The 22,262-nt window shown below is 35.1% G+C and overlaps 4 protein-coding genes across 6 annotated transcripts; 3 read left to right on the forward strand and 1 right to left on the reverse strand.

The window, feature by feature from the left end:
* Positions 1-3,492: 3,492 nt before the first annotated feature.
* Positions 3,493-9,546, forward strand: LOC18050283 (protein phosphatase 2C 32). 3 transcript variants are annotated; one of them, XR_002906419.1, is made up of 6 exons: positions 3,493-6,515; positions 6,917-7,030; positions 8,406-8,670; positions 8,775-8,946; positions 9,109-9,151; positions 9,302-9,345. XR_002906419.1 is itself a non-coding variant. In XM_024188243.1 (5 exons), exons 1-5 carry the CDS (start codon positions 4,371-4,373, stop codon positions 9,468-9,470), a joined length of 2,736 nt encoding a protein of 911 aa, XP_024044011.1. In that variant the 5' UTR covers positions 3,493-4,370; the 3' UTR covers positions 9,471-9,546. The 3 variants fall into 3 exon arrangements, 2 of the variants coding, with proteins under 2 accessions (XP_024044011.1, XP_006444652.1); XM_024188243.1 differs by lacking the exon at positions 8,775-8,946 and having other exon boundaries at positions 9,302-9,546; XM_006444589.2 differs by lacking the exon at positions 9,302-9,345 and having other exon boundaries at positions 8,775-9,158.
* A 1,461-nt stretch (positions 9,547-11,007) lies between these two features.
* LOC18046953 (germin-like protein subfamily 2 member 4) lies at positions 11,008-12,111 on the forward strand. Its single transcript, XM_006444590.2, has 2 exons — positions 11,008-11,150; positions 11,345-12,111. The coding sequence occupies exons 1-2, from the start codon at positions 11,039-11,041 to the stop codon at positions 11,890-11,892; spliced, it is 660 nt and encodes a 219-aa protein (XP_006444653.1). The 5' UTR covers positions 11,008-11,038; the 3' UTR covers positions 11,893-12,111.
* A 1,817-nt stretch (positions 12,112-13,928) lies between these two features.
* Positions 13,929-16,126, forward strand: LOC18046954 (protein COP1 SUPPRESSOR 2). Its single transcript, XM_006444592.2, has 6 exons — positions 13,929-14,140; positions 14,245-14,460; positions 14,561-14,684; positions 14,930-15,003; positions 15,253-15,410; positions 15,649-16,126. The coding sequence occupies exons 1-6, from the start codon at positions 14,028-14,030 to the stop codon at positions 15,810-15,812; spliced, it is 849 nt and encodes a 282-aa protein (XP_006444655.1). The 5' UTR covers positions 13,929-14,027; the 3' UTR covers positions 15,813-16,126.
* A 430-nt stretch (positions 16,127-16,556) lies between these two features.
* Positions 16,557-22,093, reverse strand: LOC18046956. The gene is made up of 6 exons (XM_006444594.2): positions 22,074-22,093; positions 21,335-21,402; positions 21,098-21,244; positions 20,755-20,828; positions 20,547-20,670; positions 16,557-16,811 (listed from the first exon to the last, which is right to left on the reverse strand). The coding sequence occupies exons 2-6, from the start codon at positions 21,371-21,373 to the stop codon at positions 16,557-16,559; spliced, it is 639 nt and encodes a 212-aa protein (XP_006444657.2). The 5' UTR covers positions 21,374-21,402; positions 22,074-22,093.
* Between the last annotated feature and the right edge of the window lie 169 nt (positions 22,094-22,262).

A 22,262-nucleotide genomic window follows, 5' to 3' on the forward strand; every position in this document is an offset into this window, starting at 1 on the left:
TGAAATTTATAAGAAATATTGGCCCTACCGCCAATATTGGGCAGAGGTAAATCATTTTTTGACTCGCACGAGGAGTAAATCATTTACGGCTATGATTCATGATAATTCCACATGAGGCTGTAAAAGCAAGAACAGCATCATGGCAATGAGATCTCCGTTCTTTATGCCCAACGAAATGATTCATATTCTATGTATATGATGACACTTTTTGGCGCTTAATGCTTAGTGCTTCCGACTCTTGATCATTAATATTGCATCACTAGGCCTGTGTGATCGGATTGCCTTTTTAGGGTAGGGACTGGAGTTGAGACTCATTGGATAGACCAAAACAAACCCATTAAAATTAAATCCACAATGGCTTTAAAAACATAATCACAATTAATCATGATCTATTGCACATAATTGTCAAAACCTATGACCTTTTATCAAGTAATAATAATCAACTAACACACCATATATTTTAAGTGGATTCGGAAAAGAGAACAGATTCATCTTACATAAACCCAGTTTCATTTTATTTTATTTTTTAAATGCCCACTTTCATCTAATTATATATTTAATGTCTCACCTCAACTCTCGGCTTATCGACAAACTTCATTAATAATAATAATAATAATAATAATAATAATAGTAAATTGAACAAAAAAGAAACCCATGTTATGTAAATTGGAGAGTGGTTTGTAAGGTTGTGGGAATCAAATTAGACTTTGCGATTTGTTTAATGTTTTTTTTTTTATATATCATTAATTAATGGGAATTCCATGACTTAAGGTTTTGTTTCATTTGAAGGTAAAGGGTTTTGATAGATGAGGTCTCGGGCGCATCCATCAAATAATATTATATAATTTTGTGGGGGTTAGACTTTGGTTGGAGATGCCCACTTCACCCACTTTATTTTGTTAAAGAAATATCATTATTCTGTTGAAGATCTTAGTGTTATTTTAATTTCTCTTCTCTTGCACACAAATCTTGAAAAATAAATAAATGTTAATGGGTAATTAATTAGTTTAGAGAAATGGGAACAAAACTAATTTATTGGCGTTGAAAAAAAGAACAACTGTAGTGGTCATCATCGTCAAATGGATTTGGTTAGTCAACAAAATCAATGCATGTTACTCCTGGATTGGCCTCACTCTGCATGTTAGGCATGTCTATGCCCATTCAAAGTAAAGAAAAAAACAAATAATAATAATGAAAAATAAAGACAAGTGTTAGGCATGACCCATTATCCATTCATCGTTATGTATGCGTCTAATCTATGACCATGTCATTCATGTAATCACATTTCTCAATCCATAACAGTTTGATGCATGCAACTTGTTCAAATTGATAATCATATTATGTATGACCGTACGGGTAATTGATACGAAAACACAAATTTTGGATATAAAAATAAATTATTAAAAGACAAAAAATTTTGCACGAAACTCATCTTTTCTCTCCGTCTTATTGCTCTCCTTCTGCAAACAAAAAACCGGACGCCTCTCCACTTCATCAGGTACGACTCTCGCCTGTAGCCTGGTGGAGTTTTTTTCTTTTTTATAGTTTTCCCGATACTTATTTCTCCAGCCACTTTACAAAGGAGTTAGTTTCCACGTAGATTAAGTTTATTGCAGGTTTATTTTTATTTATTTATTTATTATGATTATTATTATTTTTTAACCTAAATCTATGTCTGTGGTGATTTTATATTAAATCAATCAAAAGAGCCTACTAGGATGATAGTGGGTGATGCAAAAGAGTAGAAAAGTTATCTTTGGCAATGTTCAAGTTTAGTGCGTGCAAAATATTAGTTCTTAAATTATAAACAAATTTATAATAAATTAAGTTATAAACATATTTTTTTCCTCCTTCTTCATTAGAATGAATTAAAATGGTCAGTATACGATGAGGAAAGATATTACTCGATTTATTAGTTGCCAGTGATAGAAGGTATCCTTAATAAAAGTATATAAGATTTATAATAAATTAAATTATAAACAAAATTTTTCCTCCTTCTTCATTAGAATGAATTGAAATGGTTTGTTCTAATTAACTATTATAATGGTGTGTACATGAATCAATCTTATATGGGTTATGAATTTGCTATCATATATTTGTAATTTTGTATTGTTGTAGACTTGTATCACTAGTTTTACAATTTCTACTTGTTTATGAAAAAAAAACATATTTTTTCACTACGTGCATGTGTATTAATTCACATTATCTCTAAGTTCACGTGTCATTATATTATTTATTTTGAGAAATTTTGTGTAGACATATCAATACTTGTAAGGTATATATGCATAATTTTAGTTTTTTTTTCTGTTTATTTTTTAAGACTTAAATCGAACCAAAATTTGATTTTTTTTTTTTAAATTGTAAAACAATCTAGAACGTGTACCTGAAAAGAACCGGGCTGACCCGACTTGATTCCAATAAGTTGTCCACCTTAACTCGGGTAAAATGCCTAAAAAGCCCACGAAAATTGTAATGAATTTAAACTGGGGCATGAAATTACTGCTCTCCTTTTCTCTTTTTTTCTTTTGCATTTCGATTTCTCATCAACCAGTACCGATTGATGAGAAAGAGACATGTGCTGTGACATGGGTTCTTTATTCTATTGTATTATCAAACCTTTTAAGTTCCATATATGGCAAATGGACATGTACCAGTGGGAGTTTTATGCAACACCCAATATGTTCATAATATGTTAGCATACATGACACATATTCTGTATATAGATGTTCATGTCTGAGCTAGATATGGTAGTTGTTTCATGCATGTCAACCAATATATTATATGTGTATATATTTTTGTTAAATAATTAAATTTTCCCAACAATTTGAATGAAAATTGCAAGTTGCCGTATTAAGTCTCCAAACACCTGCTTTTTTTTTTTTTTTTTCCGTTATGTTTTTCTCCTGCCTTTTAAAAAATAACTCTTGAATTTTGGTTATTCTGCGGTGAGTTCAATCAATGGCTCATTTGTTATGTACAGCAAGGATGATCCAAATCATAGGAGGAGGGGCGAAAGAACTGCATAAATTGGTTAATAAAGCTGGCATTTTTATTATTATTACCAAAAGAAAATCCTAAAATTTTTGTGAAAGTAATGGGATTTGAGATTTTGAGGGGCTTCTCGAAATTCGAATGTATTTTTTTCCAGTCCCATATCTTTTGTTTATTGATTACAAATCTATCTTTTAGAGATAATTAGTGGACATATAATTTAAATTAAAAATTATAATAATAAACGTAGGTCAAAATTAAGAAGCTGTCCCCACTCAGTCATCCAATTTTAATTGATTAGCATGATGTTGTGCAGTACCAAATTTATTGACTCCAACAGCACCAACATACCACCAATCATTTGCAAGAAATTATTATTATTATTATTATTTTGGAGAAAATGACCATGTAATTGTTTTTTTAAAAGGACCAAATTTTAAGGCTAAAAAGCTCGTAAGTATACTACTACTTACTAGTTACTACAACAACCGTCTAAAAACTTTTGAACTTAAAATAAAAAATTTCTTTTTCGCAGTTTTTATTTTTTTACCCTCCCAAACCATTTGAAAACCCCAAGAAAGAGACCCTCCTTGATGAACTCAACTTTGATTCTTCATCGTCATCACAAACCGAATCCCAATTTTTTTCCCCCCTCTTTTCAGTTTTAGTTATTAATTTCAACCAATACCCACATTTTCTCTTCTCTTCTCCTTTCTCAAAACACTCACTTAAGTCTCCATTCTCGCCACTCTTCTTGTTTTTCACTACATCTCTCTCTTCTGGGCTTTTTTTTTTCTTTTTGGGGTTAAATTTTTGGTGCTGTATTGATTTTTGAACTGTTGCTAATTTCCCCATGATTCAGTGTATAAATCAAATCAATCTGGGATTGTGTTTCTTTTTATTTTTAATATGGGTACTCGGTCAGATTCCACAAAAAATCTAAACAGTTATTTTTGTGCGCGTCTTTGTTTGTATCTGATGTGTTCCATTCATTCACTCTCTTCTGCCGCTTTTTGTTAGATCTGTTCACTGCGGCTGCTCGATCTACTGCTTTATTCACGCTTAAACAGTTCTTCCAAGGTTAGATCATAGCATTTCACTGTTTATTTTTATTCGTTTATGGCTCTCAAAATTTAGGTTGATTTGATCAGCAATTGTCTGGTGGCCCGAGTCTTGTTTATTTTTGCCTTGTGGAGTATGAAAATTTGATGATGTGCAGCTGTCTGAGTGTTCATAAGGCGGTGGCGGTTGAGGGGTTTATTGGGTTTTTGGGATTTTATTTGAGTTGTTTTGTGCTGTATTTGTTTATGGTGGAATGTCATAGGAACCCTCCATCTCAGAGGATTAGTTAATACGGGATTATTGTATAATTTTGAGAAATGGGTAACGGCACTTCTCGTGTTGTGGGTTGTTTTGTACCGTTTAATGGAAAAAGTGGTGTTGATTTGGAGTTTTTAGAGCCTCTAGACGAGGGATTAGGCCATTCATTCTGTTATGTTCGGCCTTCGATTTTTGATTCTCCTGCCATTACCCCATCTAATTCTGAGAGGTTTACAGTTGATTCAAGCACCCTTGATTCGGAAACTTTAAGTGGGTCATTTAGGCATGATTCCTTAGATGATCCCTCAGGCCTTCATAAACCCAAGAGTTTTCCTGAGACTACATTTAAGACTATCTCCGGGGCTTCGGTTAGTGCAAATGTATCTACAGCTAGGACTGGTAACCAGAGTGCATTGTTTGCGAGTGATGTACAGGAGCCTGCTGCTTCATTTGAGAGCACTGCCTCATTTGCTGCAATACCTTTGCAGCCAGTGCCTCGCGGTTCTGGACCTTTAAATGGGTTTATGTCAGGACCCCTTGAAAGAGGTTTTGCTTCTGGTCCTTTGGATAGGGGAGGTGGTTTTATGTCTGGGCCAATTGAGAGGGGAGTGATGTCAGGTCCTCTTGATGCTAGTGACAAATCCAACTTTTCTGCACCGCTTGCCCGAGGCCGTAGAAGACCTCGCTTGCACCGTCTAATGAGAAGTGTGAGTGGACCAATGAGAAACACCCTTTCTCGTACCTTCTCAAAACATACCATGGGATCTGGTTGGATGGAACGGTTTTTCTTGCATCCTGTTACTAGATTAGCATGGCAAGTAAAGGAGGCAAAGTATCGATCTGAAGCCCAAAGAAACTGTCTTGAAGGGGGGCCATCAGAAGGTGAATATGGGAACAGTTGCAACTTGCAATGGGCTCATGGAAAGGCTGGTGAAGATAGGGTTCATGTTGTCCTCTCTGAGGAACAAGGATGGTTGTTTATTGGGATATATGATGGATTTAGTGGGCCAGATGCTCCAGATTTCCTGATGAGTCATCTTTATAGAGCAATAGACAAGGAATTGGAAGGTCTTCTTTGGGATTACGAAGATAAGTCTCCAACTGATCATCCAGAACTGGGACATCCTAAATGTCAAAATGCTGGGATTAGTGTAGAGGGCACCAAGGTGGACCAACCGGAGTTGTGCTTAAATAAAGTGAGTTATTGTAATCTAAAGGAGTCGTGTAATAGTTCCGGAATGTCAAGGGAACAATCATTTACCTGTGAAATAGTTGAGGAAAGTGGTGAAGTTACTGGTTGTACTCGAAATGGAAACATAACAGGTCGAGGCAGAAAAAGCATGCGGCTTTATGAACTGCTTCAGATAGAATCATGGGATGGACAAGGTTCCACGCTGATCTCTGACATTGGGCCTGAAAGGAAGGGGTCATCAGATTGTCAGGCATGTCAAGATACTGTGGGTTCCAGTGAAAACCTTAAAGGAGACAACTCTGTCCATCGGGGTGAAGATCCTACTACATCAGGTGGAGATGGAAGGGTTGGGCTTGAATCTAATCAAGATTCAATGGATTCTCTTTCTGTTTCAGTGCAAAGGCAGGGCACGAGAAAGTCTCTCATCAGTTCAAAGATTAGAAAAATGTACCGGAAGCAAAAGTCCTTGCGTAAGAAGCTTTTCCCTTGGAGTTATGATTGGCACAGAGAAGAGCCTTGTATTGATGAGAGAATGGTAGAATCCTCGGGACCTATTAGGAAATGCAAATCTGGAATTATTGATCATGATGCTGTCTTAAGAGCAATGGCGCAAGCTCTTGAAAGTACTGAAGAGGCTTACATGGAAATGGTGGAAAAGGCACTGGACACAAATCCAGAGCTTGCTTTAATGGGATCATGTGTTCTTGTGATGTTAATGAAGGATCAAGATGTGTATGTCATGAATCTTGGGGATAGTCGTGCGATATTGGCACAAGAAAGGCCGAATGATCGTCACCCTAATCCAAGTTTTTTGAAGGATGATTCAAGGCACAAGAACAGATCAAGAGAGTCATTAGTACGGATGGAGCTGGACAGAATATCAGAGGAGTCTCCTATGCATAACCAAAACTGTCAGGTTAACATGATGAACAAGAACAGAGACATTTCCATTTGCAGGTTAAAGATGAGAGCAGTCCAGCTTTCAACTGATCACAGCACAAGTGTCGAAGAGGTTTGTTTCCACTCAACTGAGAGGTCCTCTACTCTCATCATTTCACAACCTTTCTTTGGAGACTTTTATTATCTTATATTTTATTAAATTGTTTCATCAGTTCGCTTTTTAATATAAATTTTAGGTCTATCTACTTTTTGATTCATGTGCATCAGGGTTTTTCCTTTTTGCACTTGATTTTACAAGCGACAATGACATCATAAATGAGTTTATCCATCTATGAGATCCACCTCTATGCTAGTTATGCTTTCATGGGATTTTCATAAACTAAAATTAAAAATTATTAAATGTTACACACGTTAATAAAAGTGCGTAAATAGGAACATGAAATTATATAACAATTTTGTTTGCAAATATGTCGTGATTTATGGTTGATCTTGCACCTCGTGTTTTCTATACAGGAAATTATCAGAATTAAGGCGGAACATCCTGATGACAGCCAAGCCGTTTTTAATGATCGAGTTAAAGGTCAATTAAAAGTCACAAGAGCATTTGGTGCTGGGTTCTTGAAGAAGGTTGGTTGGTGATGCAACTTTGATCTTTTCTTTCCTTTTTTTCTTCAAGGCACTTGAACCGTCCGTACTTTTCTATTATGGCTAGCAGAAATGGTATTTCGTAACATATATACATGCACGTACCTCTGTGCAAAGTGATTGTCCCCACGCCTTTATGGTGGGAATTAATTTTTGTTTTTACATTTTTTTCCCCAAAATTGTTGTGAGGAAATGTTTTTTGGAATAGCTATGACTACTGGAGAGAGTGAGAGAGGAAACCCAGTTTGTTTTGCTTATTTTTTCGTGAGACCTAGTTGGGTTTATAAATGTTAGATTTTACTTGCAATTTGAAAACCCTCCTGGGCTGTACTTGTGAATCTAAGATCTTTAAATAAATGGAGTTGGGTGCATTACTGATCGTGCAAAGTGCATTTGAACTTGTCAGCTTTGCTAGCTGAAGTACTCTCAACTATTTGGTACTTCATGTGGTTTGTTGTGAATTTGACACTGAATTCTGTTTTAGAAAGCGGGTTACATGATAGCAGTATTTTTCCTTGAATAGAATTTGAAATATCTCTTATTACCACCAATGGTGTCTTTGCTCATATTGTCTGGATAATTAGAATATTTGGGCTTCATTATGGGGGCATTTGGGAGTTGAAAAAAAAATCCAGATTAACCATTTTCTGATACTGGTGTGGGGATATAGTTGATGCCTGGATTTTGGAGGTTAAGAATGGCATGAGGGGCAAGGCCGGTTTGAGGGGATCGTTACCACTTTATGTGTGTACACCCTTGGACAATGCCTGGTTTTACCTTTGGTCAGTGAAATTATGGAGATGATATTCAGCAATTCAGAAGATACTGATCCATAAGTTGGCTGTAGTGTGTAAATGAGTGTTCACATGTAGGAATTTGATGAAAAAATATGTGTGGGTAAAGAGGAGTAGTGTTTTTGAGGACAGTAGGATGTGAAGTCGATTGATTTTAGTGTTTTTATGTTCACTTTTAACAAAGACTACTTTTACTTGTAAAGTGCTATAAGTTTGAGATAGATTCACAACTAAGTTGGAGAGTGAATGAATTAGTAATGTCAGACAAAAGTGGTGAGCATTGAGCGTTCTTACGGCAATATTTTGTCATATGTGATTAATACTTGAGTAAGCCTTTTGTATGCTTGAACGTCCATAAATTTTGTTGCTATTATGTATTAGGACCAGATGTTCTGTAGTAATTCACAACCACCTTGGTTATTTTGTGGGTTTAGTTGATAGTTCATTTAGAAAGCCGTATGCTGGCCAAAAGCATATGTAAATGCAAGAACACGTCTGCTTCATTTGTTAGTTTTGTGTTATTGCATTGATGTAAAGTTGTTAATTCACGTTGTTGGTTGCAGCCAACTTGTAATGAAGCCCTGTTAGAGATGTTTCGGGTAGACTATGTAGGAAATGCTCCTTATGTCAGCTGCATCCCTTCCATTGTTCATCACCGCCTTTCCTCAAGTGACCGATTCTTGGTGCTATCTTCAGATGGGCTTTACCAGTACTTCAGCAATGAGGAAGTAGTTGCCCATGTCACATGGTTCATGGAAAATGTCCCAGAAGGCGATCCTGCACAGTACCTGATTGCGGAGCTTCTATTCCGTGCAGCCAAAAAGAATGGTTAGTTGATTAGTCTTTTAACAGTCTAGGTATATTTTCTTTGAAAACTGTTTCTCCAATGGCTTGTGCACGTTTTGAACAGTCTTTTCTTGTTATTGTTGCAGGTATGGATTTTCATGAATTGCTTGACATTCCTCATGGAGATAGGCGTAAATATCATGATGATGTTTCTGTTATGGTGGTATCATTAGAGGGAAGGATTTGGAGATCATCGGGATAACGATTTTGTTCACATATGCATAATTGCCTCAACCATGTAAACATTTCAAGCAAGGGGTACATCAATGCATTTTGGAAATGAGAATTTCATTCTTGACAATTGACATTCATTTTTTCGTTTCCCCCTTAATTTTACACAGAATTTTGCTTTCCCTTCCTTACCATCTTTTTCCATTTCAGATGCGGTTTTTATATTGAGAGATTTAATTCTTCTTGCAGATAGAAGGCTGCTCGCCTCTCACTGTTGCAACTTGCAACTGAGGTTTTCATTGTCCCTATATTTTTTTTACGTGATTTAATATCTCGATCTTGTCTTGTCTCTGTGTGTGTGTGTTTCTTTTTTTTTGTTTTGTTTTGGGGCTCCTTCAACTTGGGTGGTGAATTCCTAATCCTATGATTCTTTGTGGTCTAGTTTCGGTGAGGAATCAGAAATCAGACATTTCGCAACAGGATTATATCATGTGATTGCTACTGAACAAGTTCTGTTTTTCTTATTATTAAGCACAAAAATGAGCACTCACGAACATGTTATACGCACGCCTGAATCCCTGATCTTTTCTCTGGATTTTGTACCTGTATAAAAGTAGGCCGATTACGACAACGATATGTAAACAAATCGCTAGATTAATGCCCACCGAAATTAATAATGTACTATATTTTTTATTTTTTATTTTAATTGTATACGCATAATTCAGGAAAGAATGAGTATTTGAATTTTCACTTTTTTGAATCATTGGAAGTTCATCTGTTTATGTTTGAAATGATAAGTGTATCCATTGGGAGATTCTTGTTCTTTAATTTGAATAAAAAGTTGGAAAGAAGAAAGAATGACGAGCTGTAGCCGTGTATCTGGGAAGAGCAAATAATTGGGCTTGTCACTTTCTCTCTCGTTTTCCATGCAGGGATTTAACGTAACGATGGTGCCAAGCATTCTGTTCCTTCTCGAGTTTGTATGTCCAGAAGAAATTGACCGGACGACGTAAAGATAAGAGAATACAAGAACAAAAAATAATGCATATTGCGAGAAACTCGAAAGTGATGAATTATCATAAAAAAATTTTGCCCTTTACCGTACGGCTTTCCATTAGTTACCAGATTTTGACGGGTAAAAGAATAATGATAATAATAAAATTTCTAAGTCGAGTTTACCAACAAACTGGTCTGCCCTTCAATCAACCAGAGTGCAGAGGTTGGTGATAAACCAAAATCTTTGTCATGGTAATTAAACTTAAAAACTTGTTTATGATGCAAAAGTGGATAATCATTAAGCACGAATCACAACAACACAACCAACAACAAAGCGAGAGCAAAAGTAAAACTAAAGAAGACCAGGCTGGCTAGCGGCAGCAGCGGCGTCCCATTCCAAGGGCCCATGTTGGTGGGCAATCCTAATCCATTTCAAATCGCGAGCGTGCCTTTTGACTCTTTTAACGGGACAATGCATTACAAACTTCCAATTTCCTGTCTCTCATTTTCGCATCTCATTCTCACCAAACCTTGAACGCACACCAACACCAACTGACTCTGAATTTCTGATTTCAAGTTTTCTTTTAGTTGTCGTTACAATATCTCTTAATCTCCACATTCTATATTTTTCCTTTACTGTTGGTGGAAGAATTTTAGAATATATCAAAGGTAATACAACAGATATATACATATATGTTTTTGTATATGTAATTAAATTTAATATAATCATCACTTGTACGATAATTTTTTAAAATAAATATAAGTATGTTCTAACTTTATTTACTTATAACATCACTTACCTATGGTATGTTTGATATAATATCTCTAATAAATTCTAGAGTTTCTCTACTGTCATGAGTTAGTCACACAATAAATATTAATTATACTTTCTCTCTCTCTTTTTAAGAAATAAAAGTAACCTATGAAAATTTAATACGTGTTGTGAGACTGATTAAGATTGGTTTTATGTAAGACAAATTGATTGCTTTGTTTTTAAGTTGAAGTTCACTTCATGCCATCCCTTGGTTATCGATCACATCACTCAATCTCTCTATGCGCCGAGCATTATTACCCTTCTCCTTCAGCATCAAATTAATTAAACCTGCAGAATATAGTTCTATGCCATTTCTTTCTCTCTATATATACATTCTTCAGCTGTAATTTGTTTTCATTTCAAAACATTATGGCTATCAATCTTTTCAGCACATACTTGCTTATTTTCAGCATCATAGCTGGAGTCCTTGCAGTCGATCCTGACACGCTCCAGGATGTTTGTGTGGCCGACACCTCTTCAGGTAATTCTAATATCTATATAATAATGATGATGATAATAATAATAATAATAATAATAATAATAATAATAATAATAATAATAATAATAATAATATGGGCAAAATGAATCATTTTCTTTTATACATATTTATATAATTAATGATTATTAGACACTGATATATTAATTGGTTTTGCTGTCAATTTAATTTCTTTACAGGAGTCAAGGTGAACGGCTTTGCATGCAAAGATAGCGCAAATATTACAGCAGATGATTTCTTCTTTGCTGGCCTAGCCAAGCCAGGAGTAGTTAACAATTCAGTGGGATCGCTTGTAACGGCCGCCAATGTTGAAAAAATTCCAGGCCTCAACACACTAGGCGTGTCCCTGTCCCGCATCGACTACGAAGCCGGTGGCCTGAACCCACCTCACACTCACCCACGTGCCACCGAAATGATCTTTGTGCTCGAAGGTGAATTGGATGTAGGATTCATCAGCACCGCCGATAAATTGATCTCAAAAACTGTCAAGAAAGGCGAAATCTATGTGTTCCCCAAAGCTTTGGTTCATTTTCAGAAGAATAATGGCGACAAGCCGGCTTCAGTTATTTCTGCTTTCAACAGTCAATTGCCTGGAACTCAATCCATTGCTGCCACTTTGTTTACTGCCACACCTCCCGTGCCGGACAATGTTTTGACAAAAGCTTTTCAAGTTGGAACCAAAGAGATTGAGAAAATTAAGTCCAAGCTTGCACCAAAGAAAACCTGAAGACGGGTTTGCGATTACAGGAGAAATGATCATCCGCTTCTTTCTTTTCTTTCGAGTTTTGAAGAAAGATTCCGGTTCGGATTTGATATATATATATATATATATATACATATGGAGTCAATGAAATTGAATATGCATTTGTAATGATCTTTTATGTTATGCTCATACTTCATAGTTCATATGAAAAATAATTTAATTTGAAAAGCCTGTGACAACTCTCAAATTACTTCACTTCAAAAAATGTATGTGTGAATTATTAACTTCTTATTAGTACGACCGTCGCTCCTTCCTTCCACAAGTATTCGGAACTTCAATTACCAATCCTTTTTGTGTATGAGAATGTAAGTAGTTAGCTGTTAAAGCAGCACGTATTATATGAAATCGCTTATTAATTTTATGAAGAAAAACTGGAGCCAAACAAAGACCTGATGTGATTTTGGACCGTGTTCATAAATTACCTAGTCCAAGAATCATTTTTATGTCCATAATCCAAATTCATATCAAATTAGACAGAAAAGACAGATCCGCGATATAGAGGCTTGGCTTAGAAACAGTCATTTCTGAATCTAAAACAGTAAGTACACGAAAATAAATAAATGTGGCTTTTATCAATAGAGGGACAGCTCTTTGTTACATGCGGCAATTCCAGTGTAATATTATTTTTGTATCTTATGTCGGACAGAATATGACAATTATAAAAGTGTATGTTTCTTAAAAGACGAGGAAACAAACTTACATCAATTAAATCTTTGTTATTGAGGCTTGGTTTTTACTTTCTATAGTTGTTTCTTCTATCTAGAAAGTAGGGAATAACACCACTCTGGAAATGCAACAATTCTTATTAACTTCCAACAATTCTTATTAAAAATAAATTTTTATTTCATAATGCCAATGAACAATAGGCGAACCAAAAATTATATGAAATGATACAATTTAAACAATGACTGAACGACAACAATAATATTTTAAAAATAATCTTCTTCATCGTTATCATAAATCATCTACATCACTAATAGCGATAATAATCAACTACAATCAGCTTTATTATCATTAAAAAAATAATTCTTTCTCTTCACCATGTTTCAAAATGACAGTCATTCATATCAAAACTTTTTGTTTTCAATTTTTTTTTTGAATTTATACTGCCACTCGTTTAGATATTATTAGCTTGTGGTTCCATGTCAAATTGTGATATGAAATCTTAGATATACTATAGAATTTTTCGAACATGTGATTTCTTTTTTATACTCTATTAATTATGATAATGCATGTAATAAAGAAATAAAACTAAAATAAATTCTTCTTGATTGTAAAAAAAATCCTCAAATTTAGCATTCTAGGATCTAGTTGATTCAACAATACCTGGGAAAAAAACAATTATCAAATTCAAATCTATAATTAATTTTTAAAATTAGTTTATCAAGACTCGTGGTTAAATTAGAGTGATGAACTATACGATAATTAATCTACAAAAGAACAAAATAAATTAAAATAAAATTGAAATTAAACAAGAAAAAAAAAATCCTAAAATTGATAACCTTTGTAGGACAGGAATTATAATGGGTTTTGGGCCATTAATCAAACAAGTCTTAAGTGGTAGGCTTGTTTGGTTAGGGCTAAACGGCTTGTTAAGAGAGTTTGGGCCGAAACTGTAATTGCAAAGAGTGAAGCATTTTAACACTTCTCTAAAATCCTTATAACTAATTGTTATTAAAAAAAAAAAAAACTTTTAGTTTAATTGATAAAATACAGATTTCTATATTAAAATTAACTGTTTTCTTATCAAATTTTATCTAAATCTTTTAATTGTATATTAATTTTTTATTATTATATAATTTTTATATTTATAATTCTAAATCTTATAATTTTAAAAAATTTTAATTAAAATTTAAAATATAAATATAAATTGAAATGAGATGGATGCTAGTTAAAAAATTAATTCATCTAAGTGTTTAATTAAATTTTTATTTAAAATAAAAAAAAATCAATTTATGTGAAGTTATTTAAGTAATTTCACTTAAGGAATGGTTTAATTTTCAAGGACGTCAAAACTCCCACTCAATTAAAAACGGCGCGTTTATGGTGTTACGACATAGATTTTGTATTTTCAGATTTTAGAATTAATAGAGAAATTAATGGAAAATCCGATACCGCAGAAGAAGGAGAAGAAGAAGAATTTCAGAAAGAGGAGTTACGAAGAAGAGGAGGAAACCACGAACAAGTTATCAGATGACGAAGAAGAAAGGAGGTTATTTCTAAATGTTACTTTCAAAATTGCTTAATTAGGGTTTCTTGTAGTTGAACATAGCAATAATGTTTCTTCTTAATAATAATAATAATAATAACTGTCAGGTTGGCATTGGAAGAAATTAAGTTTCTTCAAAAACAAAGAGAAAGAAAATCAGGAATACCGGCAATACCGAGTGCACTACAAAGTGCAGCAGCCGCTGGCGGCGGCGGTTTAACTAAAGTTAGTGAAAAGAACGAGGGAGATGGGGAGAAAGACGAATTGGTCCTTCAAGATACCTTCGCTCAAGAAACTGCTGTTATGGTTGAAGATCCCAACATGTAATTTAATTTCTCTTGATAATGCATGATTTTTATGTTGTTGCCAGGATTTTATGTTCAAAACTTTTTTGTTTGACCTTCTTAATCCTTTGTTTGATAGGTTGAAGTACGTTGAGCAAGAACTGGCCAAGAAAAGGGGAAAGAATATTGATGTGAACGATCGAGTTGAGAATGATTTAAAGCACGCTGAAGATGAATTATACAAGATCCCAGAGCATCTTAAGGTGACTGGGATTTTTTTGTGCACACATCTATCTATTATTTCAAAGCGCTTTAGTGATGCCTACTAGTGTGTTTTATTTAGTCATTTAAAATAAAAGAAAAAGGTGTCCTCGTAAAATTCTAATTTTCTTGTTCTTTACATTCTTTATGAGTGGTTGTGTTGGTAGTTCTACACTGTTCTGTTTCAGTTCTACACGCTAGAATATTATTCTTGTGCCTTAAATTTCATACTTCTTGTTTTTATCAGGTAAAGAAAAGAAACTCAGAAGAAAGCTCTACGCAGTGGACTACAGGGATAGCTGAGGTTCAGCTCCCGATTGAGTATGTTGGGCTCTCTCTCTCTCTCTCTTGGAGAATTTGAATTTTGCTACTGTATTTGAAAGTTGTAAATTTCCTTCAACTGAGGAACATTTGGCCTCAAGGCTGTGTTTTGACTGGCTGGCTTTGGGTCACTCCCATGGTGATAGGACATTATGCTCTGAATCTCATTGCCTGATAAAATGACGCAGGGACCTGAGACTTCATTAAATAAATGTCTGGACTTACAGTTTAATGGTTCCCTGGTTGCAGATACAAGTTGAAGAATATCGAGGAAACTGAAGCTGCCAAAAAGCTTCTACAAGAAAAGAGACTCATGGGTAGAGCAAAATCAGATTTTAGCATCCCCTCAAGTTACAGTGCAGATTATTTCCAACGTGGCAGGGACTATGCTGAGAAACTTAGAAGAGGTGGCTTACCGCTATTTCCAACTTTTCATGATATGGCTAGTGTAGATTGACTTATTCATTTTACCTCTAGGGTCGAGGTTACTTGAATACTGCTTACGAAGATAAATTATAGTCATTTGATATGACTTCCTTGTCTTTAACATGAAATTCTTCCGTTGCTTAGTGATTTATGTGGTGTCCTTCAGGATATTGTTTTCTTCTGAACCTGTTTCTTCTTACTTATATGAAAAACCTGCAGAACATCCTGAGCTGTACAAGGACAGAGGTTCACAGGATGATGGTGCTGGATCCAGACCAACTGATAATAGCACTGACGCAGCAGGAAGTAGGCAAGCTGCAACTGATCAATTCATGTTAGAACGCTTCCGCAAACGAGAACGACATCGGGTGATGCGAAGATAACATGGAACTTTGTACTAAGTCTCCATCCAGGTTAATATGAGTACAGGCAAAGCTTTTGATAGGAAGCTTGTGTCTGATGATATCATATTCTTCTGCCTGATTCCTTGCGTCTCCTGGTTGTTTTGAGTTAGCAATACAAAAGGATTGCTGCTGCAAATCTGTTGAATGATTAATATTTTTTTATTGTAGTGACTGTAAATTCTTAAATTGATTTTGGATGCCCACACGGCTGAATAATCTCAAAGACAAATTTCTTGTTGTGGTTAAATTCTGTTGATCTGTTTTGGGGTCTGAATGGCTACAGGTGGTTGAACCTCTTGGTTTATTCTGTGTTTGAATCAACATTTCCAGTTTTAGTATGAAACCTAATATGATTATCTATAATTTAATCTTTTGGCATGGGTTGAAGATGGAGCAGAGTCACGAGGTTTATTTGTTATTTTGATCCAATTCACAATTTTCTTGTAGAACTCTTTTCTCTTACGAAAAAATTAAAAAAAAAAATTGTATGGGGATACAATAATATGTTATTCCATGGTAAAGCTGCAATTAAATTACATATTCATAAGGACCATCACACTTCTTGGTGGGCTTCAGTGCAAAACGCTAAGCCACAACCTAAGTAACTCTCGCATTTTCAAATACAGCGGGGTTGAGAAACTAGACGCAAAAGAAAACACCGGAATAACAGAAGTTCACAAGTCCTTAAAAGGGGACATTGAAAGAATTTTGACATGTTTGATTTTAGAATTGAACATTGCTTTTGAAAGATTGGCCAAATCTCCAGTTGGAAGGTGCAACGTTATAGGCTGTGCGGGTCCTTCCATTGCTAGTTTGGACTCTAAAGGACAAGCTCTGAGCATTGAGATAAGTCAAACTCTGCCAATTAGCTCCCCAGTTCCTTGACATCACTTGCCATTTGCTCATTTTGGATCCCTTGATCCACACATTAGAAACCTCTCCAGCTCCTCCAACATTTGAAACAAGCACAAGCTCAAAGTAGTCCCTTCCATTTATTGTGAATCTAAGGCCTCCACTTCTCATGCATCCAACCCTGGTGAACGACAAGAAACCTCAGTATATATACAGAAGACGCCCACCAAAGAAGAAACAAAAATGCAAATTTTTTTAATGAAGAATGAACATACTTTCTGTAGAGTACGGGTACAATTCCGGCTCTGTAAATGGCAATGGACTCAAATGCAGGCTGAGACATGTCAAAGTGCGCCCGTGGAGGGTTGCACCAACCGCCGTTGTCGTTAGGCAGATCATAGTTTGGCGGGCAGAAGTTTGTAGCCGTAATGATGATGGATGTCCCCCGGCGGCACCATTGCGGCACCTTCCTCCCGTCGCAAACGATGTGATAGCACCCACCACAAGACTTTCCATTATTGAACAAAACTGTGCTCAATGCTGCAGTTTTTGTGCCATAACCATCTGTGTATAAGTTTCCATATCCACAAGCACCACCTGAAAGCCGAAGTTCAAAATCATTAGCATAAAATTGAATGTAAATGAATAATGAATTAAGCGACATATTGTTTATTCTTGCCATTATATAAATAGAAAACATACCCATTGTTTCTGAAGCATCACTTCCACCGTAGAAAGTTGCATGGGCTTGCATCCAAGCAGCAGAAGCTGCATTAATTTTAATGGAAAGTAACGTTAAGATCAGCGCCACAAAACTGAAAGCAAAGAAACCTTCCATCTCTTATATCGTCCTTTTTTTTCCCTTCTTCTAAAACAAAGTATATAAGCAGATATTTGATTTAGTTTTGACGATGAATATGGCGGACGAATGCAGCTATTTATAATCATTGCCACGGTACGGGCAGGTCTTATAATAATAGTAACAGTAAGGGTTTTCCTAATAATAATATCATCATTAATTAGTGCATTTGCGTTGCAATGCGATGATGATAACCAAAATTGAATGTGAATGATAAGTTGACTGCTGAAAGCATTCCATAGTCCATACTCCTCAAATGACAACTAATGGCTATACCCATTATTTAATTAATGATTCGCTGCATTCATAAAATTACGTAAGACGACTCGTCATTTTTCGAGTACGCTCAATTACCGAATATTAATTCTGTGGGTGCTACTTCCGTCCCGATAATCCATCTTTTCTCTTTCATACAATAAATGCATGTGAATTTCCCTTCACATGCATGCAGGGAATAGATGAAACAATTGATGTGTTATAACTAATTGATATATGCAGGATAAGTGTAGTTAAATTTAAAATATTTATCACTTACATGATAGTTTTTTAAAATAAATGCACACAAACCATGTCATCATTTGCATGTTGTATGATTGACATGTTATCTCTAATATATTCTAAAATTTATGGTCATTTAGATCCTTAATTAACAATTAAGGTTAATTACTTGCATATCCACATAAGTAATACTTGTTTTGCAGCAAAATGAAATAAATAAAACAACAGTAAATTACCGTAAAACAATTATATGTTACTACATTATCTCTAGATTTGAATTTTATACCGCGACAGTTTGCGCATTCAATAATTTATACACTAAACCTTTTACATAATATGGATATTATCATTTGTATACCCTATAGATGTTTTGTTATAAAAAATACTACAACACTTTAAAGGTGTATCAATCGTTCACCCTAAATTGACAAAAGCTATCTGCCGACCACCAAGCCGTTAGCTGCCGTTTGAAAGTTAACGGAATTTTAGCGAATTGACAATTTTACCCTTGAAAAGTATCACTTGTATACCCTTAAATTATTTTATTATCACTTGTATACCCTTAAATTATCACTTGTATTATATGAAAATACTAAATTACCCCTCTGGTGTTATCCTATTTAAACAGCAAGTAACAGTTTGGTAGACGACAGATACATTTTGTCAACTTAGGGTAGATGATTGATACACTCTCAAAGTGTTGTAATATTTTTTATAACAAAGTATCTATAGGGTATACGAATGGTAATTTTCCTACATAATATATTGATATTTTTAATGGACAACAAGAGAGAGAACATGGAGAAAATAAATGATATGTATACACAAGTTGCCATAGCCGCAACATGAGCCGGTGCCGTCAAATACTGAGTTATAAGAGAGGAGGGTAGAGAAGACATTTCACTCAAAAGCCCTTTCACACCTGTTTCGGTTCAAATTCTTGGAATTTAGACAGCCTGCCTCGCCACTGGGAGTCTTTTGTAAACTCTTGTCAACACTATAATCATGAGTTTACTTGACATTGCACCGTTGTAGTACGCTATAGAATGATCCGTGGTACGTTATAGTACGCCGTCATGGCCAACTTTACAGTAAATTATAGATAGATAATCTAAACAAACGATCGTCGTCAATTGGATACAAGATTCAACAACTGAAATCCAAGTCAACGCTATAAAATAATAAATATTTTATTTAAAAGCTTTGTTTGGTGTAGTAGTTGAAATAACATGGGATTGCACTTCATATGCAACTACCGTGTCTTGATTATCAAGAAATGAGAATGTGGATTATTACAAAAAGAATATTTAGTAATAAGTGAATTATGATAATGTAATAGTCAGATTTGATTTGTGTATGATTGTACTTTTCGTCAAGAGAAGAGTGCCATATGTTATGCCATGTTTTATGGGAATTTCAATTTTCATAGCACATGGCACATGGGTGATACCATCGCCCATAGACTTACTCACAGCCAACCAACGATTCACACATGGGATCACATTGTCGAATTCAATTCCGGACGGACAGTTGTTGAATATATTAAAATTAAAAAAATTTCTTTCTGGCCAATGGAATTTTATTGTTATCAAAATGTGAGTGCTAACACTTAACACGTGGAACTCTAAGCTCCTTGTCAATATGTAACCTTCATCGCAATGAGAAAAAAAATAAAAACGGGATAGCAAAATCCCACCTATTCTCGATATTTGATCCACACTCAAAGAATGCAGGCAGATAAAGTAAGCTTTTCCAAAGTAACATAGCTATTCCCCTCCAGTTAAGTACCGAAAGTTATTGGGTGCTGCTAGCAAAAAAAAAAAAAATTCTTAAAATAGTAGAAAAGTCAGAAGTAGAAACATCTAGTTAGGTTGCATCTTTCATTTACACGCTGCTTAAAACTTTAATCTAGGTCTCTATGTTACTTAATAGTCATAGCACTCTCAAGCCCCCACTGTATCTACAAAAATGCCAACCTTCTCCTTTAAGCTCGAAATTAGTAGGCAGGTCCCTTGTCCGCTTGAGATAGTGAAAACATTGGTCCTTCGTGCACATACTAGGAAAACCTGCATTTGCCATTTTCTCCTCAATGTTAGATTGCAGCAATCTTAAAATTTATAAGTTGGAAACTAACTGACGTTATTCATATTCAATACTAATGCTAGATTGCAACAAACAAGGCTACCCAGGGAACAAGTAAAACAGTTTGACCCTCTTATTTTATCCCTGAGAAGCTTATTTTAAAAATTACTCATTCCGTGGAGCAAGCCCTTTACAAACCAATGAAACATCCACTATTCAAGACAAATTGAGCTCAAAGACGGTGGAGCCCAATATTTGGCTTGGTTTGGTTGTTTTTCTTGATCTGATTCTAGGGTATACTACTTAGAAAATTCCTAATGCAACAGAAATTTTTCGTATCATGTCATATAAGTCTTGTTGACAAAAATCATTTATGTTGTAGATAAAATTTACAGAATTTGAGGTTTACCTCAAGTGTCGATAGTAGGGTTCTGAAGTAGAAAACGAGCATTATGCAGGATAGCACTGGCCTCCTCATTAGAGGCATCATGCAACCGCAATTCTTTAATCTCTTCCTGCCATTTATCTATTTGCTCCTTGTGTATCCTGCAAACATAAATTTCAATATGTTGAAGTAAGTAACTTTAGCTATAAAGATGTAAAATGTCATCTACTGAATTCATCACTTACGTGATCAACCGCTCCTCAAATTCATTACTCAGTTCCTTAAACATTGTCTTCCCTGATTCCAGCAGCTCAGATATCTATCAAGAATTATGAAATGTGTAAGGACCTGATATGAGACAAAAGCAGCATACCTATTAACTGTATACCAAGAAACCATTTAAATCTGCAGCAATTTTGCACTTATTTCAGCTTCACAGTTTATCATCTATTCACCCTCAGTCATGGACTCTTCAACTGATTGCCCACAGGTAATTTATACAGCAAACCAGAAAATGATTCTTCGCACATAGTCATATGTTCAATACAAACTGATAATATGTTATGAAAATTAAGTTGAGATATATACCATCTGAGTGAAGTTTTCAATCTTTTCAAGAATGCCAGTGATGTTAAGTTCCATCTCTTCTGATGCAACAATGCTTGCATCATTTTCTTGCTTTTGTACAATCTCCATACCCATTCCATATCCCGCATCCCCATCCCTCTCTTCCATCTACACTACCAAAGAAATTGGAAAACAAAAACTTCAAAAATTGGTAGACAAGCTTTAGAAGAGCAAAGGATGAAACACAGACTGACGTACAGTTGGTTTCATTCGTTTTCTCATATCTTCGCTCTCCATTTTATTCGCAGTTGGTAAAATCTGCCAGACTGTGACAAATGAGAGCTTCTAATTGATGGCTAACAATGGAGAAACCAAAACATCTTAAAATCAAACACAGAAATGTTCTGATATCATCAATACCTAATGAAATATAATTCATTGTTATCCAATCAGAACAGATGATGCAATTAGCATTACCGAATCTGAACAAAGATCAGCTGGCTATAGTAAACGTGCTTAAGAGACTCTTAATTATCATAATCACCATCGCGGTTGTAACAAACGGAATTAAATCGCCTTCGAAATAAAAGGAACAGAAACTTATCAGTTCTCGATCTGAACTACTCTTCTTCTGTTTAGCATCTAACCCTAAGCTATGAACAATGTCGTTCAACTATTATGATCGTACTAGCAATTACCTTAAGAGCGAACAAAAAAGTGCAGTCAAGACCAAAGTGCACGCGAATCGAGATCGAATTAATGTAAACGGCGATGTAATGTATCAAATTAGTCGAATAAATACGCAAATAGTGAGAAATATCACATTTCAACAGCATATGTATTCAGATTTCAACTCCAATTCCGAGCAATTTGTCATTTGATAATTTCTAACTGCAAGCATGATCTTCAGAGCACAAAACGAAGAAGTAAAGTTGAAGATATAATTGGAAGGGGAGTATCAGATTTGACCTAGAAATTATCGCTATTGAATGCTAACCTCCAGTTGAATTTGCTCGAATGTCGCCGCCGGAGAAACGAACTCATGCACTATGCACTATGTTCTTTTTGTTTTCAAAACGCTAAAACCGTTTTTAATTTGAAAAAGTTTCGAATTTCAAAATTTCCGCCAAATCTGACAGGTGGGTGGTTTTAAGGTGGTGTTTGGTTGGGAGGAGAGGAAAATAAT

The sequence above is a fragment of the Citrus clementina genome, unplaced genomic scaffold (assembly GCF_000493195.1).
Source record: "Citrus clementina cultivar Clemenules unplaced genomic scaffold, Citrus_clementina_v1.0 scaffold_3, whole genome shotgun sequence".
Classification (NCBI taxonomy): Eukaryota; Viridiplantae; Streptophyta; class Magnoliopsida; order Sapindales; family Rutaceae; genus Citrus; species Citrus x clementina.

Bases quoted from the DNA above. Each gene is read 5' to 3' on its own strand.
- LOC18046954 (XM_006444592.2), top strand. From the start codon at position 14,028: ATGGAAAATCCGATACCGCAGAAGAAGGAGAAGAAGAAGAATTTCAGA. The intron at 14,461-14,560 runs GTAATTTAATTT...TTTGTTTGATAG, and splicing joins ATGGTTGAAGATCCCAACAT to GTTGAAGTACGTTGAGCAAG. The intron at 14,685-14,929 runs GTGACTGGGATT...TGTTTTTATCAG, and splicing joins AGATCCCAGAGCATCTTAAG to GTAAAGAAAAGAAACTCAGA.
- LOC18046956 (XM_006444594.2), bottom strand. From the start codon at position 21,373: ATGGAGAGCGAAGATATGAGAAAACGAATGAAACCAACT. The intron at 21,245-21,334 runs GTACGTCAGTCT...TTGGTAGTGTAG, and splicing joins GAAAACGAATGAAACCAACT to ATGGAAGAGAGGGATGGGGA. The intron at 20,829-21,097 runs GTATATATCTCA...AATTCTTGATAG, and splicing joins TTGAAAACTTCACTCAGATG to ATATCTGAGCTGCTGGAATC.
- LOC18050283 (XM_024188243.1), top strand. From the start codon at position 4,371: ATGGGTAACGGCACTTCTCGTGTTGTGGGTTGTTTTGTACCGTTTAAT. The intron at 6,516-6,916 runs GTTTGTTTCCAC...TTTTCTATACAG, and splicing joins ACAGCACAAGTGTCGAAGAG to GAAATTATCAGAATTAAGGC. The intron at 8,671-9,108 runs GTTAGTTGATTA...TTCTTCTTGCAG, and splicing joins CCGTGCAGCCAAAAAGAATG to ATAGAAGGCTGCTCGCCTCT.
- LOC18046953 (XM_006444590.2), top strand. From the start codon at position 11,039: ATGGCTATCAATCTTTTCAGCACATACTTGCTTATTTTCAGCATCATA. The intron at 11,151-11,344 runs GTAATTCTAATA...ATTTCTTTACAG, and splicing joins TGTGGCCGACACCTCTTCAG to GAGTCAAGGTGAACGGCTTT.